A 21,236-nucleotide genomic window follows, 5' to 3' on the forward strand; every position below is an offset into this window, starting at 1 on the left:
CTGCTTCTCTCTCTGCTTGTGTCTGCCTCTCTCTTTCTCTGTGTGTGTGTGTGTGTGTCTCTCATGAATAAATAAACAAAATCTTAAAAAAAAAAAAGATTTATTTGAAAGAGAAAGTGAGAGTGTGAGTGAGGGAAGGACAAAGGGAGCGGGGGAGAGTGAATCCTCAAGCAGATTCCTGCTGAGCTCAGAGCCTGACCTGCAGCTTGCTCCCAGGACCCTGAGACAGAGACCTGAGCCAAAATTGAGAGCCAGCCACTTAATGGACTGAGCTACCCAAGCACCCCTACAATTACTTTTAAGCACGTGGGCAAATCATGGTTTATATACCCATTCCTCTATTTTGAGATTTTATTTTTTTCCAGAGAGAGAAAGAGAGAGAGAGAAAGAGAGAGAGAGATATAGACGGAGCACATGTGCATGTGCACGAGCATTCAAGGCATTCAAGCGTAGGCATATGCAAGTAGGGGGGAGGGGCAGGAGGGCCTCTTTCTGTTTTGAAGTACTATCCATTTTTTCTAGTCATAAATAATCCTGCAGTTAATGCCTTTGTATTATAAAGCTTTTTCTGTATTTCTGCACTGCTTTTGGATAGGTTCTTGAAAGTAGAATAAATCAAAAGTACAAACATTTTAAGACTACTGCCAAACTGCTTCCCAAGAGGCCTTCACTAATTTCTAAATCAACTCACTATGTGGGAGAATGCCTATTTGACAGCAACTTTGTCAGCACTGAGAATTATCTTCTAAAATCTTTGCCAATTTGAAAGGGAAAAAAAAATAAGCCATTCCTGTTATTTTTATTAATTATCTATGGAGTTGAATATTTTTCCATATTTTTTTAGTCATTTATATTCCTTCTTTGTGAAGTCTCCAAACTGTTTTCTTCTTTTTAATTAAAAATTTTTTAAAATTTATTTATTCATGAGAGACAGAGAGAGGGGCAGTGACACAGGCAGAGGGAGAAGTGCGCTCCTTGTAGAGAGCCTGATATGGGACTCAATCCCCAGACCTGAGATCATGACCTGAGGTTAAGGCAAGTACTCCATCACTGAGCCACCCAGGCATCCCTTTTTAAAAAAAATTTTTTTAAATTTATTTATTCATGAGAGACACAGAGAGAGGGGCAGAGAAAAGGCAGAGGGAGAAGTGGGCTCCTCACAGGGAGCCCAATGTTTTAATTTTTTTAAAAGATTGTACTTATTTATTTGAGAGAGTGAGCAGAGCAGGAGGGAGGGGCAGAGAGAGAGAGGGAGAAGCAGATTCCCCACTGTGCAGGGAGCCCTTTCCCACACTGGATCCCAGGACCCTGGGATCATGACCTGAGCTGAAAGATACTTAACTGAGTGAGCCACCTAGCACCCCAACTGTTTTCTTCTTTAAACGAAGAGTGAATTATTCCTTTACAAATTTTATTTTTTTTAAAGATTTTATTTATTCATGAGAGACAGAGAGAGAGAGAGGCAGAGACACAGACAGAGGGAACAGGAGACTCCATGCAGGGAGCCCAATGTGGGACCTGACCCCAGGTCTCCAGGATCACACTCTGGGCTGAAGGTGGTGCTAAACTGCTGAGCCACCCGGGCTGCCCACAAATTTTGTTAAAATTTAATTATGTGGTACAAATGTGAAATATAGAAAAATGACTTGCAGATTTTATTAATTTATTTTATATTTTTAAAGATTTTATTTATTCGTGAGAGACACAGAGAGAGAGACAGACAAAGGCAGAGGGAGAAGCAGGCTCCCCACAGGGAGTCCAATGTGGGACTCAATCCCAGGACCTCGGGATCATGCCCTGAGCCAAAGGCAGATGCTCAACCACTGAGCTACCCAGGCATCCCTGACTTGCAGATTTTATAAGTGACCCAACTTTATTGTATACTCTGTTGGTAGAGATTATTAATATACCCAAAGAGTTAGAGTGGTTCAGAGACCCAATTAAAACAGAATTCTTCAAATATTTTAACAGATTTTAAAAGACTATTATTTGTGATGGTCTCTGTTTACAGCTGCTAACAATGGAAAAAAACTTGAATGTCCAAGAAAAGGGAATGTCTGGGACCCTACAACAAATACACCAAGGAATGGAAGTGGAGGTAGAACAGGGTGATGAAAGACTTTCATTTTGTATTTTATACATTTGTGTTTCTTTTATTCTTACCAAGTATCTCAATTACTTACATGAACTGCTCCTAAAAGTAAACAAACAAAAACACCTAAATTTAGATTTAAAGAAACTGACAAACAAGTGATCAGTGTCACACAATTCACATGAAGTAAGTGATAAAAGTAAAACAAAATTGGAGCACCTGCTTGGTTCAGTCAATTAAACGTCTGCCTTTGGTTCCGGTCATGATCCCAGGGTCCTGGATTGACCCCTGCGATAGGCTCCCTGCTCAGCGAGGAATCTGCCTCTCCCTCTCCTTCTGCCTGCCACTCCCCTTGTTTGTCCTCTCTCTCTCTCTAATAAATACACAAAATCTTAGAAAAAAAAAAAAGTAAAACAAAACTGTGCATATAACATTAAAAAACGTCTGTATTCATCCAACAGAAATCTGGATCAATATAATAAAAAGATTTTTGTTCTGTGGAACCAGAAACAATGTGGCCACAAAAGAGATACATACAACTTTTTTACATGTTTTTGCCCTAAAACAAAACCTTTCCGTTGATTTAAAGATATATACGGGGCTATATACAGGGCAGCCCCGGTGGCGCAGCGGTTTTAGCGCCGCCTGCAGCCCAGGCGTGATCCTGGGGACCCCAGAGCAAGTCCCATGTCGGGCTCTCTGTATGATGTCTGCTTCTCCCTCTGCCTGTGTCTCTGTCTCTATGAATAAATAAATAAATAAAATGTTAAAAAAAAAAAAGATACATACAAAAGACGTTTTCTTAAAATGGCAAATTTCACATTTTTGTGTGAGACTCCTAATGCATATACCTTCAGAGCTTATGTCTTCTGTCTTTCCACTTGGCTATTTTTTAAAATTAATTAATGAATTAGTTAAGTTTATTTATTTTTTTTAGTAATCTCTATACCCAATGTGGGGCTCAAACTCATGACCCTGAGAGCAAGAGTTGCAGGCTCTACTGACTGCGCCAGCCAGGTGTCCTTGCATTCAGTTATTTTTTTAAAAAGATTTATTTATTTATTTATTTATTTGAGACAGAGAGAGAAAAAACGCACGACCATGGGGGGTGGGGGCAGAGGGAGAAAGAGAAAGAGAATCCTCAAGCAGGCTTACCTCTGAGCAGGGAGCCCAAGATGGGGCTCGATCCCAGGACCCAGAGATCATGACTTGAGCCAAACTCAAATGTTGAACTCTTAACTGACCTAGCCACCCAGGTGCCCCTGCACTTGGCTATTATAAAGGCAGCATTTCCAAAGGCTGGTGCTCAGTCCTTTCTGCCAGGCTGCAGCATACAGTCATATTTTATTTTATTTATTTTATTTTATTTTATTTATTTTATTATTTTATTTTATTAATTTTATTATTTTATTTTATTTTATTTTTTTATTATTATATTTATTTTATTTTATTTATTCATGACAGACACAGAGAGAGAGAGACAGAGAGAGAGAGAGAGAGAGAGAGAGAGGCAGAGACACAGGCAGAGGGAGAAGCAGGCTCCATGCAGGGAGCCTGACACGGGATTTGATCCCAGGCCTCCAGGATCACACCCTGGGCTGAAGGCAGCGCTAAACCACTGAACCACTGGGGCTGCCCTAGAGTCATTATTTTAATGAAAGCCAGGCACCTTGATAAATGGGTCTACCTGAGCCTGACTCTCTGGAAACTGGGACTGAGGCAGGCAGTATTCACCGAAGTAAAGAGTCTTCACTATTTCAAAGTTGTTTCTAACAAAATGACCACCATTTTCAGAACAAGAAAATTCAGGTTATGCAATATCTCCTCATGGATGATAAGTTAAATTAAAGGGCCTACAGAAAGGCCACCTATACAACCACTGCAAGAGAAACAATGTCTATGAAGACCTAAGTCATTCCCATGCTGCCCTAGAAAGAAAATGTAAACTCCCGTAAAAGGTTCTGCATACAACTTTTGATTCTTCATTTCCTGAGTATGCAAACTATTCGCAACAAGGTAGCAAAATAAAGACTCTCGTATACTTCTTATGGGAGTATAAATTGGTAAAATTCTTGAAGGCAATTTAGCAACAAATTTCAGAAATCCTAATGAGGGTACACATCCAGTGATACAATAATTCTATTTCCAGGATTTCACTGTAAGAAAATAACTATATGTGGTATGGAAATTACTATACAATAGAAAATTAATTGTAGTATTAAATAACTGAAAACTGAAAAATTAGTTAAGTATTTAACAGAAGTTGGTTAAAGAATTTCTACACATTTCATTTCTACACAATGAAATAGGATGCAGCCATTAAACATGGCTAGATGTTTATTGATATATATGTCGATTATATTATTGAGCCCAATTCTCCATCCCTCCTTATGTCCAGACTCTGTCATATAACTTTGCAGTGTCTTCCCATTGTGAACAGGATAAAGTCTCCACCCTGAGCTCAGCCATGTGTTGTTTTGATCCATGGGATGTTAGCACATGTGATGCAACAAGAAACTTAAAAGTGCATGCTCGATTGGGCTTGGTCACAGTTGTGCCTTTGCTATCATTATGAGAAGACCATGTCTAATTTAGTCCCTGGGTCCAGGAGGATATCAGACATGTAGAGAAGAGCCCAGCCTAGATTAGCCAGCTATAGCCAGCTACCGATGCATGAATGAGCCCAAACGAAACCAACAAACTGCCTAGCCAAGTCTAACTGAGATCAGCTGATCCTTAGCTGACTTACAGATATATGAATCAAGTAAAAGTTTATAGTTGTTTTAAGCCACTGAATTTTGGCATAGTTTGTTAAATGACATTTTTGTGGCAATAGTTGATTGAGAACAATATTTAAAAGTCTGAAAGAAAAATGAGGAAAAAAGTCTGGAAAATATATACCCCAAATGCTACTAGACTCCCAGTTAAAAACCATAGATAATTGATCACATGCATATCTTCTCTCCCTCCAAAAACCTCACTAAAATGACAATAAAGGAATAAAATTTGTCTTAAACAACAAAGGAGAGGAGATTATAGCAAAATAAAGTTTAATACAATAGAGGAAACATAAAGCAGATGGAAGAGGGAAAAGTGACTGAGCAACATGGAAGAAATTACAGTTTAATGGCCTGCAGAGAGGAGCAGCAATAAATACTGGGGCAAAATAAATAAATAAATAAAAAAGAAAAAAAAAGAAAAAAAAAGAAAAAAATTACTGGGGCAACTCACCCCCTACAGTGCTAGTTTCTAAGAAACTCAGCACCTTGAAGGCATCAGGTACTATGGAAAGTGGGAGTACAGAGATGGAAATCAAGCTGAAAGTTTATATACAGACTAGTAAGAACCCCGGGTCACATCTCATCTATGTGCAGCCAGGTGACTACCCCTACATACACCATCTTTCCACCTTCTCTACCCCTCAAGACTACAGTTCTAGAGAACACTCACTAAAGAGGCACAGGTCTAGAGGATACTATGCATAGTAATGAGCTGAGGGAAAGTGTGGGCTGAAAAGTAATGAGATTACATAAACTCTCTCTATTGCAATCTACCACATCCATCCCCCATTCCTGCTCTCTCAACTCTAGCAGTTGGTCACATGAACCCCCCATCCCACCAAAACTCCATCTTGGTTACTCTTAGGCAGGACATTGAAGGATTCCTCTTTGGAAAAAAATCATTTCAGAGAAAAAGAAAACCTAAAAATGATGACATTTAGGGATACCTACAAGAAAAAAAGGCCAGCACACTGCCTGAGATCCTTACAGTGAGACTGATTCTGCCCATTCACAGGGTCTCAAATGAACATATTAGTGCCAGTTTTAAATAACAGACTGCCAGCCAGGGATCATCATAAATAATGTGAAAAGAGCCCAAATCAAACAGGAAAAGAAAAAGGTTGGGGGAGGGGGGACCAGGAAGACAAAGGGACTATGTATAGAACTAATGGAAACTAAAAACAACAACAAAAATTCAGAGAGATAAGAGAGGATACTGTGGTGGTAAAATAATAACAGGACATGAGACGCCTGGGTGGCTCAGCGGTTGAGTATCTGCCTTCAGTCCTAGGACTGAATCCCACATCAGGCTCCCCATGAGGAGCCTGCCTCTTCCTCTGCTTGTGTCTCTGCCTCTCTTTCTGTGTGTCTCTAATAAATAAATACAATCTTTTAATTAAAATAATTAAATTATTAAATTATTAATATTAATTATTAAATTATTATTATCTTTTAATTAATTTAATTAAAAATAATAACAGGACACTTCAAAGAAACAACTGGAGATGAAAAAAGAACTTTAAAATATGATTAGAAAATTAGGGGTGCCTGGCTGGCTCAGTCAGTAGTGCATGCAACTCTTGATCTCGGGGTTGTGAGTTCGAATCCCACACTGGGTGTAGAATTTAATTTAAAAACAAATATAAAAAAATAAAAACACTTAAAATATATAAATATTTTTAAATTTTTAAATTCAATAGAAGAGTTGAAAGATAAAAACATAGACATGTCCCAGCAAAAGTAAGAGGAAGTCACTGAAAAAGACGGAAAAATCCCACGAAAATAAAATATGCAGATTAGACCAGTCAAGAAAGGCCAATATCCAATAGATGTCCTTAAACAAGAGGACAGAGAAAACAGGAGAGAATTTGAAAAATAGTACAAGAATATCTTCAAGAACTAAAGGACACTGGTGTCTAAACTGAAAGGGCCTACCAAGTGTCTAGCATAATAAATGGAAAAAGGCTCATGTTAAGACATGGCATCATAGGGGCACCTGGGTGGCTCAGTGGTTGAGTGTCTACCTTCGTCAGGTCGTGATTCCAGGGTCCTGGGATGGAGTCCTGCATCAGGCTCCCCATAGGGAACCTACTTCTCCCTCTGCTCACGTTTCTACCTCTCTCTGTGTATCTCTCATGAAGAAATAAATAAAATCATAAAAAAAAAAAAGACATGGCATCATAAAATTTCAAAACACTGAGGATAAAAAGATCCCAAATCTTTTAGAAAACATTAGATTACATTTAATGGCATCAAACTGCTTAATAGCAACCAGGATGCTAGAAGACAGTGAAGTAATGTCTTCAAAATTCTGAAGGAAAAGTTTTTCCAGTCTCAAATTCTATACTTGCCCCAACTATTAATTTGCTGCCAAACTAAAATAAAGACATTTTCAGACGAAAATGACTCAAAATATGTATCTCATACACCCTTTTTTAAATGATTTTTATTTTTAAGTAATCTCTATACCCAATATGGGGCTCAAACTTACAACCCCAAGATCAAAAGTCACACACTCCACTGATGAAGCCACTCAGGTGCCCTTCATATACCCTTTCTTAGGAAACTACTAGAGGATATACTTTAGCAAAACAGAGGGGGAAAAATCAATGAAGGAGAGAAGGAATACAGGAAAGAAGGATAACACGGAATAATGATAAAGGAAAGTCCCAGTATGATAGCTCTGCAGCAGACCCAGAAAACAGTGAGGACAGACTGGGACAAGATGGAGGATGTGTGAGAGGTCTTCAGAAAAATAATGGAACTAGTAGACTATTGATGTATTTAAACATTTTTAAAAAACTATTTGGCACTTGATAGGTCTAGAACTAGGGGAAAAATAAGGATTGTTACAAAAGGAGTAAGTAAAAACAAACAAAAAAAAAATAAAGAAAAAGTAATCATGTTACTACTTTGCCCAGCAGTAAATAATACAGTCATAATATACAGGTACTGACTACTGATTTAATCAAACCTGTGATATAACTTCTCTAAGAAAATAAGGCAAAGGGGAAGTGATGATACAAAAGAGCTGAATCTTTATCTCCCATAAGGGGAATGCAATAGATAATATCTAAAATTTATAATTCATGAAATAGCAATATGAGATCTCACTCAGAAATATGGGCGGCTGAATGGCTTAGTCAGTTAAGTTTCTGTCTTCAGCTCAGATCATGATCCTATGATCAAGCCTCTCATGAGGCTCCCTGCTCAGAGGGAGCCTACTTGTCCTCCCTCTTCCCCTCCCCACTGCTTGTGCTCTATCATTCTCTCTCAAATAAATAAATAAATAAAATCTTTAAAAAAATATATGGAAGCAAATACCAGCAAAGCCAGAAAGGAGTTCTTTCGAAGTTGAACTAGGGATGGGAAGAGAGGCAGAGACTGTTATTCTCATTATAAGCCTTTTCCCAGTTTTTTATTTTTTAAACTTAGTTAATTAGTTAATTATTTACTTATTTATTTATTTTTAAGATTTTATTTATTTATTCATAGAGATGCAGAGAGAGAGAGAGGCAGAGACACAGGCAGAGGGAGAAGCAGGCTCCATGCAGAGAGCCTGACGTGGGACTCGATCCAGGGTCTCCAGATCACGCCCTGGGCTGCAGGCGGCGCTAAACCGCTGCGCCACCGGGGCTGCCCTACTTATTTATTTAAAATAATCTCTACACCCAACGTGGGGCTTGAACTCACCACCCCAAGATCAAGAGTTGTATGTTCTTCCAACCAAGCCAGACAGGCACCCCATTGTTTCTTTACAACTGTGTTAACAATAACTCTCTAAGTAGTAGAATTTCAGCATCTTTTAATTTTTTCTCTTAGCTTATCTAAATTTCCTATAATAATCTTGTATTACTTGCGTAATTAAAAAAAAATTCTTAAATGTCATATTGTTTTTTTTTTTTAAATCCACAGAAGAAGTATTATAAAACTCTGCACAAATCAGGGACTGACCTTTGCACTTTCCTTTGGGACCTTACCTTTTATTGTGGTCAAAATGAAGAAAGCAATGAGAGTGTTGTTGATGGCGCAGGTGGACTTGGCAACACAAGACAAGACCGTGTAGGGATTTAAGAGATAGCTGGGAAAAACATAAATGTTGGCATTAGTAATCCAAATCAAAGGACCAGGGAGTCCTGGCCACCACCAGCAGGCAATTCAAGAAATTTACTAAAACCATACTCAAGGGAAGGCAACTTTTTAGAAATGAGTTCTCTTAAAAGAATGAAATAGAGTTGGGACCAATGAGTACAAGACGCTGAACATTCACTGCCTATTCTGTACTCTGTGGTATATCATCACAGAGATCCAGTAAACTAGCAGCACCATTCCTCTAATGGAAAAACTGAGACTCGGTGGTTAAGGAACTTGCCCAAGGTTTCACAAGCTAATAAATACATTAAAAAATCAGGACTTTCTGGCTCTAAAGCCTATGTTTTTTCCTATTACTTAAGAGCTCATAAATGGTAAAATTTTACTGATTCCCAAAGAGTCTTGTATTTTAGGAATGGTTACTTGTCTTTAAAAACCAGTAAAGTAATTTTTCCTCAATCAGGATCCTAAGCTCTGATGCAGGCTACCCACCCAACCCTTTCTCCAAGAGGTCAAAGCAGGTTGGGGTTAGTCCTCTTGGTAATCAAGCTGTATCCACCAAGCCAGACCCTAAGGACAGGGTAAGTATCTGCTGAATTCAATAAGCTGGTTGCCACAGAACTTCACAGGACATCTTGAACTTCCGCTGAGAAGGATTTACGCTGAAAAATCCAGTCTTTTCCTGAGGTGGAAAGGAATGGATTTAGAAATGAATTTAAAATGCTGATTAGGGAAATGTTAGATAGTTATAATGGATTATTTTATTTATTTCTATCCTGTTTCCACAAAAGATTTGAGGCAGCTCAAATGAGGACAGATAATAAAAACTAATAGCAAAGTAGAAATAGAAATAAAAAACTGAGACCAAGAAAAAATGTCAATAGAAAAAGAAATAAAATAAGGGCCAGGGTAAAAAAGACCAGATGTGTCTTCTACAGCACTGAATAATCAGCTTCAAATCTGGCTCTGAGTTTCCTGGCAGAGTGAAAGGGAGACCAGTTACATAATTCTGATTATTAGATAGGAAGAAACATACCAATGTCTCACGGGGAGATTATAATTCTTATTCACCAATAAAGACCTTAAATCCAATACCTCCCAGTGCTGTAAGATTAGCAGTTCTAAAGCCAAAAGCCCAGAAACTGTTTTCTTTTCAACAATTACAGATAGGCTTGTTACACAACCTTTAAAGAAATGGCTGCTATTATAAAAGTATCCCCAGGAGATATATGAGTCCATAAAGGATTCATAAAGTTACTAAGCCTCTAGTTCTCTTAGGTAGTTCTTGCCAATATTTCTGAAATACATAGGTATGAAAGTTGTTTGGTTGGGAGAGGGGGAAAAAGCCATTTCTATATAGCAGGTGATGTTCAAGAAGCAGCTGCACAGCCACCTATTTGGAATACTGAATAGGAGATTCAACACAAAGCAGAGGGTTGAATAAACTGTCCTCACAAGGCCCCTTTTAATTCTGAAGGTCTAAAGTCAGGTTTTTCCATAAGGAAACTTGTCTGTCTTGTTTACGGTATATCTCTAGAAGCAAGCATAGTATTAATATTCAGTGACTATTAGCTGACTGAATAATTATTCATATTTGCCTATCTCCAGAATACAAATGGGAATAACCTGAAAGAACTAAATTTACTGGAAGCCCTGAGCACTCCCAAAGAATTCTTTTACAGAGCTTCAGTAAGTTTCACTCTTCCATACTGGTCACCCAGCTCTGTTTGGCTCTGTTTTTCTACACTACAAATGGAGAACTAACTGTACATGAAATATAGGAGCTGCTCAATATAATGGCCACATAAAGATCAGAATTTTATTCAATCCATGTATACAATTAAAGAACTCTTTTATTTATTTATTTATTTATTTATTTATTTATTTATTTTTTAAAAGAAACACTGGTTACAAGTTGGCTGGAGCCTAGATCAGCATACAGTGAAAAGGCATTTGTGAGGGGTTGATTGTGCATGTCCCTGTGTGAGGCTTTGTCCCAACAGAGACAGAATGGCTCTGTCTCTTTTGCTGGCCAGCACCCCAGTTGTGCAACAGAACCACAGCAAGTACTTGATGACTAAGACTGCAAATCTCCAAAAATACAACAAACAACATGAGAAAGTCTCATCAGATTTTTCCTTGCATTTGTTGGCACTAAGCCCTGTTTTGTCAAAGAATACTTACAACAGGGCCACTTTCAGAGGGATGTAACGCATTTCCATAGGGGTTCGGATGAGTTCGGCCACATCTGGGGCATACTGGTCTAGTTCTAGGAGGAGTTTCTGCTTTTTAAACTGGAAAAAAAAATGACAAAACACATTACTTCCCATTGCTTTTAGAATGAAGACAGTAGCCCTTCCATGGCCTGAATGGCCCCACCTGGTCTGGCCCTACTTCCCCAGGCTCATCTCATAACCACCTCTCCTCTCACCTCTCACTTTCTGGGTTCAGGCACCATGAACATGCCATAACCCTCATGTTCCCAGGCCTTTGCATTTGACCTGGAACAACCACCTCTTTCCCTAGTTATGTCCCACATCATCTTTAGATCTCAGTTAAATCATTTCTTCCTCAGGAAGGCACCCTCACCCTCAAGTAGGTAAAATCTCCCTATTACACATTCTTCCATAGTATTGTTCATGGTTACAACTTTTTTATTTATCTAATATCTGTCTCCCTCACTGACTATGAGTTCCATGAGAGCACAACAATGTTTATATTTGCCAGTACCTGGCACAGCGAGCAAGCAACAAATATCTATTGAATGGCTGGATGAATTAGTGGCAAAGCAATGTTCTCAGCCATTCTGAACAGTTATCTTTAGGGCAACTGGGTGGCTCAGTCCGTTAAGCATCCGCCTTTGGCTTAGGTCATGATCCCAGGGTACCAGGATCGAGCCCCACATCACAGAGCCCAGCCTCAGGCTCATTACTCAGTGAGGAATCTGCTTTTTCCTACCCCCACCCTCTCCCTGCTCATGCTATCTCTCTTAAATAAAATCTTATTTCTTGGGATCCCTGGGTGGCGCAGCGGTTTGGCGCCTGTCTTTGGCCCAGGGCGCGATCCTGGAGACCCGGGATTGAATCCCACGTCGGGCTCCCGGTGCATGGAGCCTGCTTCTCCATCTGCCTGTGTCTCTGCCTCTCTCTCTCTCTCTCTCTGTGACTATCATAAAAAAAAAAAAAATCTTATTTCTTTTTTTAAGATTTTATTTATTTATTCATGAGAGACACAGAGAGGGAGAGAGGCAGAGACACAGGCAGAAGGAGAAGCAGGCTCCATGCAGGGAGCCCAGTGTGGGACTCAATCCCAGGACTCCAGGATCACAACCTGAGCCAAAGGCAGGTGCTCAACCACTGAGCCACCCAGGCGTCCCTCAAATAAAATCTTAAAAAAAAAAAAAAAAGTTATTATGAGTGGCCTAAGGACTCCAAAGTTCCATCAGTAAAGTGAAATATTTTCATACAATGTGAAATGATCCCCTGAATGTCACAGTATCCGGGGGTTTCTTCCAAGCTCTCCTGTTTCAAATTTTTCACTTCCACAGAGGAAGTGGGGGAATAGCCATGATGAAGAAGAGGAGGAGGAGGGCTGGGCGTGGCTCGGCAGCTGGATAGTCTAGAGGGAGTGAGATGGGGGTGGAAAGCTCTTGCCTTCCCCTGGTGTGTCCCAACAAGTTCATGGGTGTGCTCCAGAATGTAAAAAAGTTACCTATAAGCAACCCTATAAGCAAACATGGGTCAAACTATGGACAGAAAAGGCCTCTGAACCCAGAATGGGTAGTTTTGCTGAATTAATGGTGAGAGAATCTTATTTCAAGAGTACTGCAACCAATTATAAAACAGAGTACTGCAGAGGAGCCAGAGTAGCAGGTGCTTAACTATCTGTGCATGATTAAAGATTTAATGATGAAAAAGGCACATATGGACTGCATACATACTGCAAATACATACTGCATTTGTATCACTTACACAAAGTTAAAAGCATGCAAAATACTACATGTTATTTAAGGATATATACAAAAGTAGCAAGAGTTAAGGCTGTGTGGGGGAATGATAAACACTAAATCCACAACAGTGGTAACTGGTGAGAGGAAGAACAAGGAGATGAAAGTCTCAGATGTAAGTATATGTGTAATGTTTTATTTATTTTTTATTTTATTTATTTTAGAGAGAGAGAGAGAGAGCACAATTGAGGAGAGAGGCAGAGGGAGAGGGAGAGAATCTCCAGCAGACTCCCCGCTGAGCGCAGAGCTCAACACAGGGCTTGATCCCATGACCCCAAGATCATGACCTAAGCTGAAACAAGAGCTGGACACTCAACCAACTGAACCACCCACCTGCCCTATGTAATGTTTTATTTTTAGGCTGAAATAAGTTCACAGTATGTATTATTCTTTCCATATTTTTGCATGTCTTTGGTATTTCAGAATTTTTCAATGGAAATTTTTATTTTTTATTTTTTTAATTTTAATTTTTATTTTTTTTTAAGAAAGATATTCTGACATTTAACAGCATTCTTTTTTTTTTTTTAATTTTATTTATTTACTCATAGAGACACAGAGAGAAAGAGGCAGAGGCACAGGCAGAGGGAGAAGCAGGCTCCATGCACCGGGAGCCCGATGTAGGATTCGATCCCGGGTCTCCAGGATCGCGCCCTGGGCCAAAGGCAGGCGCTAAACCGCTGCGCCACCCAGGGATCCCCAATGGAAATTTTTAAATAAAATTTTAAAGATTCATCTTTCAGTTCCAAAGAAAATTAAGGCATTATCACAGGAATACAGGTAAGCCCAGACTTCTTGCACAGATTTAAATAGAGGCTTAATCAAAACACCTGAACAAACTCCAAAAAACTCCCTTTGATCATCTCTGAGAGTTCAGGTTAAACAGTGAATTATCATCATTAAGAGTTATGCTACCATTCACAGGCGAGGTTGTTTAATTAAAAAAACAATACATAAACGAAAGTGCTTTTATCAGAGAGGAGGGGGCTGGCTGGGTAGACAAAGCACTTAGTGAGACAGCTGCAGCAGTGGTAGAGAAAGGAGTCCCTGCTAGTTAAGGGTTCTGGAGTTCCTGCAGAACGAAGGCCACCTGGACGGAGTGAGACCCATAGAGAAGGCTGTTGGAAGGAAACAGGGAGTTCGTCCAGGAGCAGCCAGAGAGACAGGTGGGAATGCATATCCATTCCGCAGGCTGGAAGCCAGCCAGCACGACTACAGGAGGAGATGGGGACAGCTCAACAGGCACGTGCAGATCCAAGGCAGAAGTGACACTGTACCAACAACTAAAGAAAAGTACTTCCTTGTAACTCCAATCTTCCACAAATACTTTGAAACAGATTTTATGAAAGGAGAGTCTGCAGGAGAGAAGGGCAGTCAAGTCAGCATTCCCCAGATTTTCTGCTATGTCTCTTTTTGTCTGCCCCAATCTCACCAGCAAAGCCCCCATCATGCCTGGCCTCACAGGCCCAATATTGACTCAGCTCCCCAAAGAACAGCAAAAATCCTTTTTAAAAATCCCCACTGTAAAAAAAAAAAAAAAAAAAAATCCCCACTGTATCAGTCAGAGATAGAAAAATGACTAAAAGTCTAAGGAAAAATGAGCACACACATGCACACCAATAAAATATTAAAAGTATAAAAATATGTGAGGTTAAGAAGTACCATTTAAAATTCAAAGATAAATATTTCCAGATATATTCAGCAGCCTTGACAATGATGAGATTATTATTATTTTTTTTTAAGATTTTATTTAAGAGAGAGAGTGTGAGAGAGCATGAACAGGGGATAGAAGGAGAAGCATACTCCCCCACTGAGTTGGGAGCCCAATGCAGGACTTTATCCCAGGACCCCTGGGATCATGACCTGAACCAAAGGCAGATGCTTAACTGACTGAGCCACCCAGGTGCCCTGACAATGATGAGATTTAAAGCTATCACAAGAGAGGTTAAAAGTGGCCTAAAAGGTATAGTACCAGGACGCCTGGGTGGCTCAGCGGTTGAGTGTCTGCCTGCTTTCGGCTCAGGACACGGTCCTGGAGTTCTGGGATCGAGTCCCGCGTTGGGCTCCCGCATAGAGCCTGCTTCTCCTTCCTCTGCCTATGTCTCTGCCTCTGTGTCTCTCATGAATAAATAAATAAAATCTTAAAAAAATAAAAAATTAAAAATAAAAGGTGTATTACTTGGGTGCACTGTCTCTGTAATCATTAATCACCTTATATACAGATGCTGTCTGCTTTTCCATATGCATATTTCAATAGAAATTTTTGAATTAAAAACAAAATCTCCAAGGTGGAGCTAATTTATCTCTGCATGTCTTAGCTTATGAGGAGACCATGACCAGAGCCGAAACGCTGAAGCTTAACCAAGCCACCCAGGCACCCTTAAGATATACTCTTATAGCAACTTTCAAGTATACAATATTAACTATAGTCATCATGCTATACATTAGATCTCTAGAACTTACTCTTCTTACAGCTGGAAGTTTGTACCTTTTGACTGACATCTTCTCAATTCCCCCACCCCCAAACCCACTCTCTGGCAACCACCAATCTACTCGGTTTCTATGAGTTTGACTCATAAACTGTACACTCAATGTGGGACTTGAACTCATGACCCCAAGATCAAGAGTTGCATACTCTACTAACCAAGCCAGTCAGGCTCCCCAATTTGACTTAAAAAAAAAAAAAAAAAAGATTTATTTTAAAAAGTGAGGTAGGGGACAGAGGAGAGAGTCTTCAGCAGACTCTGTGCTGAGAGTGGGCCGACACAGGGCTTGATCTCACGACCTTGAGATCAGGACCTGAGCCAATACTGGGAACCAGATCCCTAATCGACTGCAACCCCCAGGTATCCCCCCCCCAAGGCTGACCTTTTAAGATTCCACATGTAAAAAAGTCATACAGTTTTTGTCTTTGTCTAATTTATTTCAGTTTGCATAATGCCCTCAGGTTTATCTATGTTGTCCCAAATACTCCACTGGTTTAAGATGTACACTCCCTGGGTCTTAGTGATGTCTCTAAAATGTAATGTTTTGGGTTTTTTTTAACTATTTTTCTACACCCACTGCAGGGCCTGAACTCACAACCCTTATATGAATAGTCACAAGCTCTACTGACTGAGCCAGCCAGGTGTCCCTACTTCAAGGGTTTATAGACCTATTAAATCTTAAATGGACACCGAGTTAAGAATTGCTAATCTAGATATCTTATAAATCTTTTCGAAGTCCGCAATTCTAGAATTCACCAGCTTTGTTACTAATGACCAGTGCCACAGAAATGCAGACTGCTACTTCTGGTTCAATGACTTGGTAACAGAAGTGAAAATGAACAATAAACAGACAACACCAATGTGATGCAGCCTTCTCTTACTCCAGTCTAAATCCTCTCAGTGGCTCCTAGCTAATCAAGGAGGACTGCAGCCAATTTTTAAAATAACTACATGGATAGTACATATGGTTAACCTGTTAACTCTCTTAGAACCCAGGAAAACGAAAATGGTCACAATATGCCATTTCCCTTGGCTACCAAAAATGGATTAAGACTAAAGTTTACATCAATACTTTCTACAGGCATTTACTACATGCCAAATTTTCCAAATAAGATTGCTCTTTGCAGGGAAAAAAAAAACTACATTGGGAATCCAATTTTACCTCAGAGACATAATGCTGTCAGTTAAAAGCTGCATTCATGAAAGGAAGATTTTTAAGGGTCCTCATTAATAGAATTGTAGTTCAATACTGCTCCCGAATTGAACTTGCACAGGTAAATGGATATTAAGCTACATAAATTAAACTGACCTTTCTGTATCTGTTAATAAAGCTGTTTCATTGCTTTGTTTTGGCCATTCCAGGGCTGGCTTTCAGGCCAGAAGCCTCTCTTCCACTTCTTAGTATTTTTAAACAGTGGATCCTTAAATACATGACCTTTGATTCTTTGTAATCACAAAGGCCAGAAGACTACCAAAAACTCCAGTTTTGTCTCACCCACAGACTACTTACCACAACTTTATTGAAGTCTTGGATTGCAAAATACAGGGCAATGGCAGTGAGTGCATCAGTTATCTGTCAAGAGAAAGAAATGATAGTGTAGGAGTGATGGAATGCTGCCAGGGCCTAGAGCTTTTGGATGGTGGTGGCCTATTCGGTAATGAAGTCTTACAGTCAGGCAGAACCTCAACTCTCGCTTTGACTACCCAAAGATAAAGCCTTGAGGGAGATGTGACTAGAAAACCCTGAGGACTGTCACCCATCAAGGTTTATGTTAGCTTGGTGTATCCATTTGTTTTTTCACTGCAAGTTACTTAAGTCTTCTGTAAAACAGGAATAACATCCAGGGTTCTGCAGGCCTGATGTGTCAAGTGCCTAGCATGAAGTAAGTCCTCAATAAACAGCAGCCGTTATAACGATTAAGGAAGACTTCAGTACACCTCCTACCTGACCCAGATTTTCAACCCTACATAATAAGGCAAGTGTTCCAAATTACTATCTCTCAAAACAGCCTTGTCATCTCAGCTTTGAAGGTTATTGCCCCTGAGAGTCTCATCAGGCCTATGTCCACTGCATGGAATCTCTTGGCAGAATGCTTAGGATATTCAGGTGCCTCTATACTGGCTTAGGAAATTCAGGTGCCTCTATACTGGCACCACAATTAAAACCAATCATAGAATCTTGGTGCTACAAAGTTTGAGACTACATAGTCCAGAAAGCAAGTATAAGGAATTGGAAGTGGTCAGATGTCAGACTACTCCCCGTACTTCCATAATACTATCATAGTTCCTTGAATTCAAATTAAGGATAGGTTTTTGCTTTTATACTCTCAGAAACTCCTCAGCTCCCCAAAGATAATTTTTCTCAAAAACGACAAGATAAAAGACTCTAAAGATATATACATATTGCTTTTACATGGAAGGTTACTTACCATAAATACCAATTCAGCATAGTCAATCAGGAAATGAAAGAGGTATATTATTAATGGAGTCTGTAGGAGAAAAACAAACAACAAATAAATTAATTTAAATCTTATTATTATCAGTTTCCAGAGTAGGGAATGGGAAAGAAGCTATTCTCTCAGCAAAAATCTCTCTTTCCAAGAATACTGTTCTGTAGTAGTTGGCCAGTGTCCATACAAGGGAGAATAATTTAGGGTCACTGGATCATTTTTTGCCATGGGGACTATCTGCTGAACTGAGTAAAGAGGACAAAATACAACATGTGTTAAATATCTGTTGAGGAACTGTAAACATATTAAAGGTACGAGGTAAGTTTTAGATCTAAGCCGTACAGAATAACCAAGGGAAACTCCATAGTGGACCAAGATTACTGAAATCATAAGATAAATTGGGAAATCTTTTACTGCCTCTTGTCCTCTGAGATGTTTTATATCATTAGTGTTACTGCCTCCTCATATACTGGGGGAAATTTGCTCACTGTGAAGTCATCCTGGCATGAGTTTTCATTAAGAGATTTTTTTAAAAAGATTTCATTTATTTATTCATGAGAGACAGAGAGGGAGAGAGAGAGAGAGAGAGAGAGGCAGAGACACAGGCAGAGGGAGAAGCAGGCTCTATGCTGGGAGCCTGATGTGGAACTCAATACCGGATCTCCAGGATCAGGCTCTGGGCCGAGGTGACGCTAAACTGCTGAGCCACCCGGGCTGCCCTCTTTAAAATATTTTTATTACAGATTCAATTTCTATCACAAAACACTATTCAGATTTGCTATTTTTTCTTGCCAGTTTAGGTAAGTTATAGATTTTGTCCATTTCATCTAAATTTTCAAATTTACTGTCATATTTAATTAATAATATATAATTTTTATTTTATAGTGATTTTCCCTTTTTCATCCCCAATATTGGTAATTTGTACCTTCTCTCTTTAATCTAGACAATTTTGTCAAAGATTTCTCAATTTAATCAGTCTTTCAAGGAACAAACTTTGGGCTTTTCTGAATAATATACTTTTGTTTTCTATTTCATTAATTTCCTAACTTTATAATACAATATATAATCCTTCCTTCAATCTCTTCTGGGTACAACTACTTTTTCTTTTTCTAATGATACATAGATCACTGATATTTAGGCTTTCTTCTTTCCTAATGTAGTCATTTAAATCAATAAATGTTCCATTGAATATGGCTTTAGCTGCATCACACAGATTTTGAAATGTTGGCTTTTCAATATCATTCATTTCAAAATACTCTGATTTTCGGGATGCCTGGGTGGCTCAGTGGTTGAGCATCTGCCTTCAGCCCAGGGCGTGATCCTGGAATCCCAGGATCAAGTCCGACATTGGGCTCCCTGCATGGAGCCTGCTTCTCTCTCTGCCTGTGTCTGCCTCTCTCTCTCTCTCATAAATAAATAAATGAAATATTTTTTAAAAAACCTCTGATTTTCACTGAGATTTCTTCTTTGAGAAATGTATACTGTATAATTTCCAATTATTTTAAGTTTTCTTTTTATATTTTTATAATTTATTTCTAGCTTAATTCTACTGTGGTCTTAGGAAATACTCTATCATTTCAATAATTTAAAATGTGTTGTGACTTGCTGTATGGTCCATTATATGGTCAATTTTGGTAAATATTCCATGTACACTGGAAAAGAAAAGAATGTGCATACTAATACTTCTGGGTGCAGCATTCTATACATAACACTTAGGTTAACTATGTTAATAATTTGTTCAAATCTTCTATATCCTTACTGATTTCTTTTGTCTGTTAGTTGTATCAGGTGATTGACAGAAGTATATTAAAAATCTCCATAACTGGATTTGTCTACTTCTCTTTTTAGTTATGTCATTTCTGCCTTATATATTTTGAAGCTATGTAGTTAGATATATTTACATGTAGAATTACTGTATCTTCTGGGTAAACTCTTATATTTATCATTATAAAATAATCCTCTTTACCTCTAATAATGTTTACTGCCTTAAAGTCTTCTTTTTCCGATGTCTGTATATCTACATCAGCTTCTTTGGGTTAATGTTTGATCGATATATCTTTTCCTATATATTTACACTCTACTTTTTTGTATGTCCTCATATATATGTTTCTTAAAAGCAGCAAATAATTATTTTCTTTAATCTCACAACTGTTATCTTTTAGTTTTTTAGTCTATTTACATTTAATATAATTACTGATGTATTTGTGTTTACCATCTTACTATTTTCCATTTGTCCCATTTTCTCTTTCTTGCTTGCTTCTGCATTATTTTTTATTATTCCATTTTCTCCTCTACTAGCTTATTGGTTATACACTTAGCTACCATTCTTTCAGTGATTAACCCACAAATTATGGAATAGGTCTTTGACTTTAATTAGCATGTAATATAAGTGACTACTTTTACTACCTTCTAGATCATATAAGGATCTTTGAATACCTTAAATCCATATAGCTACTCTCAACCTTTTCTGCTACTGGTGCTATAGCTTTAATTCTACATGTATTTTTTTTTTTTTTTTATTTATGATAGTCACAGAGAGAGAGAGAGAGAGAGAGGCAGAGACACAGGCAGAGGGAGAAGCAGGCTCCATGCACCGGGAGCCTGATGTGGGATTCGATCCCGGGTCTCCAGGATCGCGCCCTGGGCCAAAGGCAGGCGCCAAACCGCTGCGCCACCCAGGGATCCCCTAATTCTACATGTATTTTAAACCCATAAAGCATTATTATTGTTTTATACAGCCAATATTTATTTAGATTTACCCACATATCTACCTTTTTCACTGTTACTTATTCCTTCTTATATTCCATGATGCTGTTGAAGACCATAATCCTGCCTTTTTATAATTTTTTAAATGCTGGAAACAAATTCTATCAGTTTTTATTCTCTTGCAAATGTCTTTACCTTCATCTCTGAGAGATAATGTCTCCTTTGGCTGCTTGAAATTTGTCCTTGATTTTGAGCAGTTTTGTTAAAATGTATGTTTTTCTTTGAATTTATCCTGCTTGGGTTTATAGAGCTTCTTGAATTGAAATATTTCATAAATTTTGAAAAACTTTTCCACTACTAATCTCTTCCAATATTGTTTCTTTTTTTTTTTTTCCAATATTGTTTCTGCCTCATTTTGTCTCTTCTCCCATGGAGTTCCATTTATATGTATGTTAAACCTTTTTACTATATCTCATAGATCTCTTTTTTTTTCTGTTTTCTTTTTTTTTATTTTTATTTTTTTACTTTTTATTTATTTATGATAGTCACACACAGAGAGAGAGAGAGAGAGAGAGGCAGAGACACACACAGGCAGAGGGAGAAGCAGGCTCCATGCACCGGGAGCCC

The 21,236-nt window shown here is 38.6% G+C and overlaps 1 protein-coding gene across 4 annotated transcripts in view; it reads right to left on the minus strand.

The window, feature by feature from the left end:
- The window catches only part of PIGU (phosphatidylinositol glycan anchor biosynthesis class U), a 94,728-nt gene that overhangs the window by 48,401 nt on the left and 25,091 nt on the right, over window positions 1-21,236 (minus strand). For all 4 annotated transcript variants that reach the window (XM_077872839.1, XM_077872838.1, XM_077872840.1 and 1 more), the window contains exons 3-6: window positions 17,883-17,942; window positions 16,964-17,026; window positions 11,149-11,258; window positions 8,853-8,953 (exon numbers count right to left, since the gene is read on the minus strand). In XM_077872839.1, the coding sequence (XP_077728965.1) occupies window positions 8,853-8,953; window positions 11,149-11,258; window positions 16,964-17,026; window positions 17,883-17,942 (334 nt within the window). The remainder of the gene's footprint in view (window positions 1-8,852; window positions 8,954-11,148; window positions 11,259-16,963; window positions 17,027-17,882; window positions 17,943-21,236) is intronic.

This window comes from Canis aureus, chromosome 26, assembly GCF_053574225.1.
Source record: "Canis aureus isolate CA01 chromosome 26, VMU_Caureus_v.1.0, whole genome shotgun sequence".
NCBI classification, from domain to species: domain Eukaryota; kingdom Metazoa; phylum Chordata; class Mammalia; order Carnivora; family Canidae; genus Canis; species Canis aureus.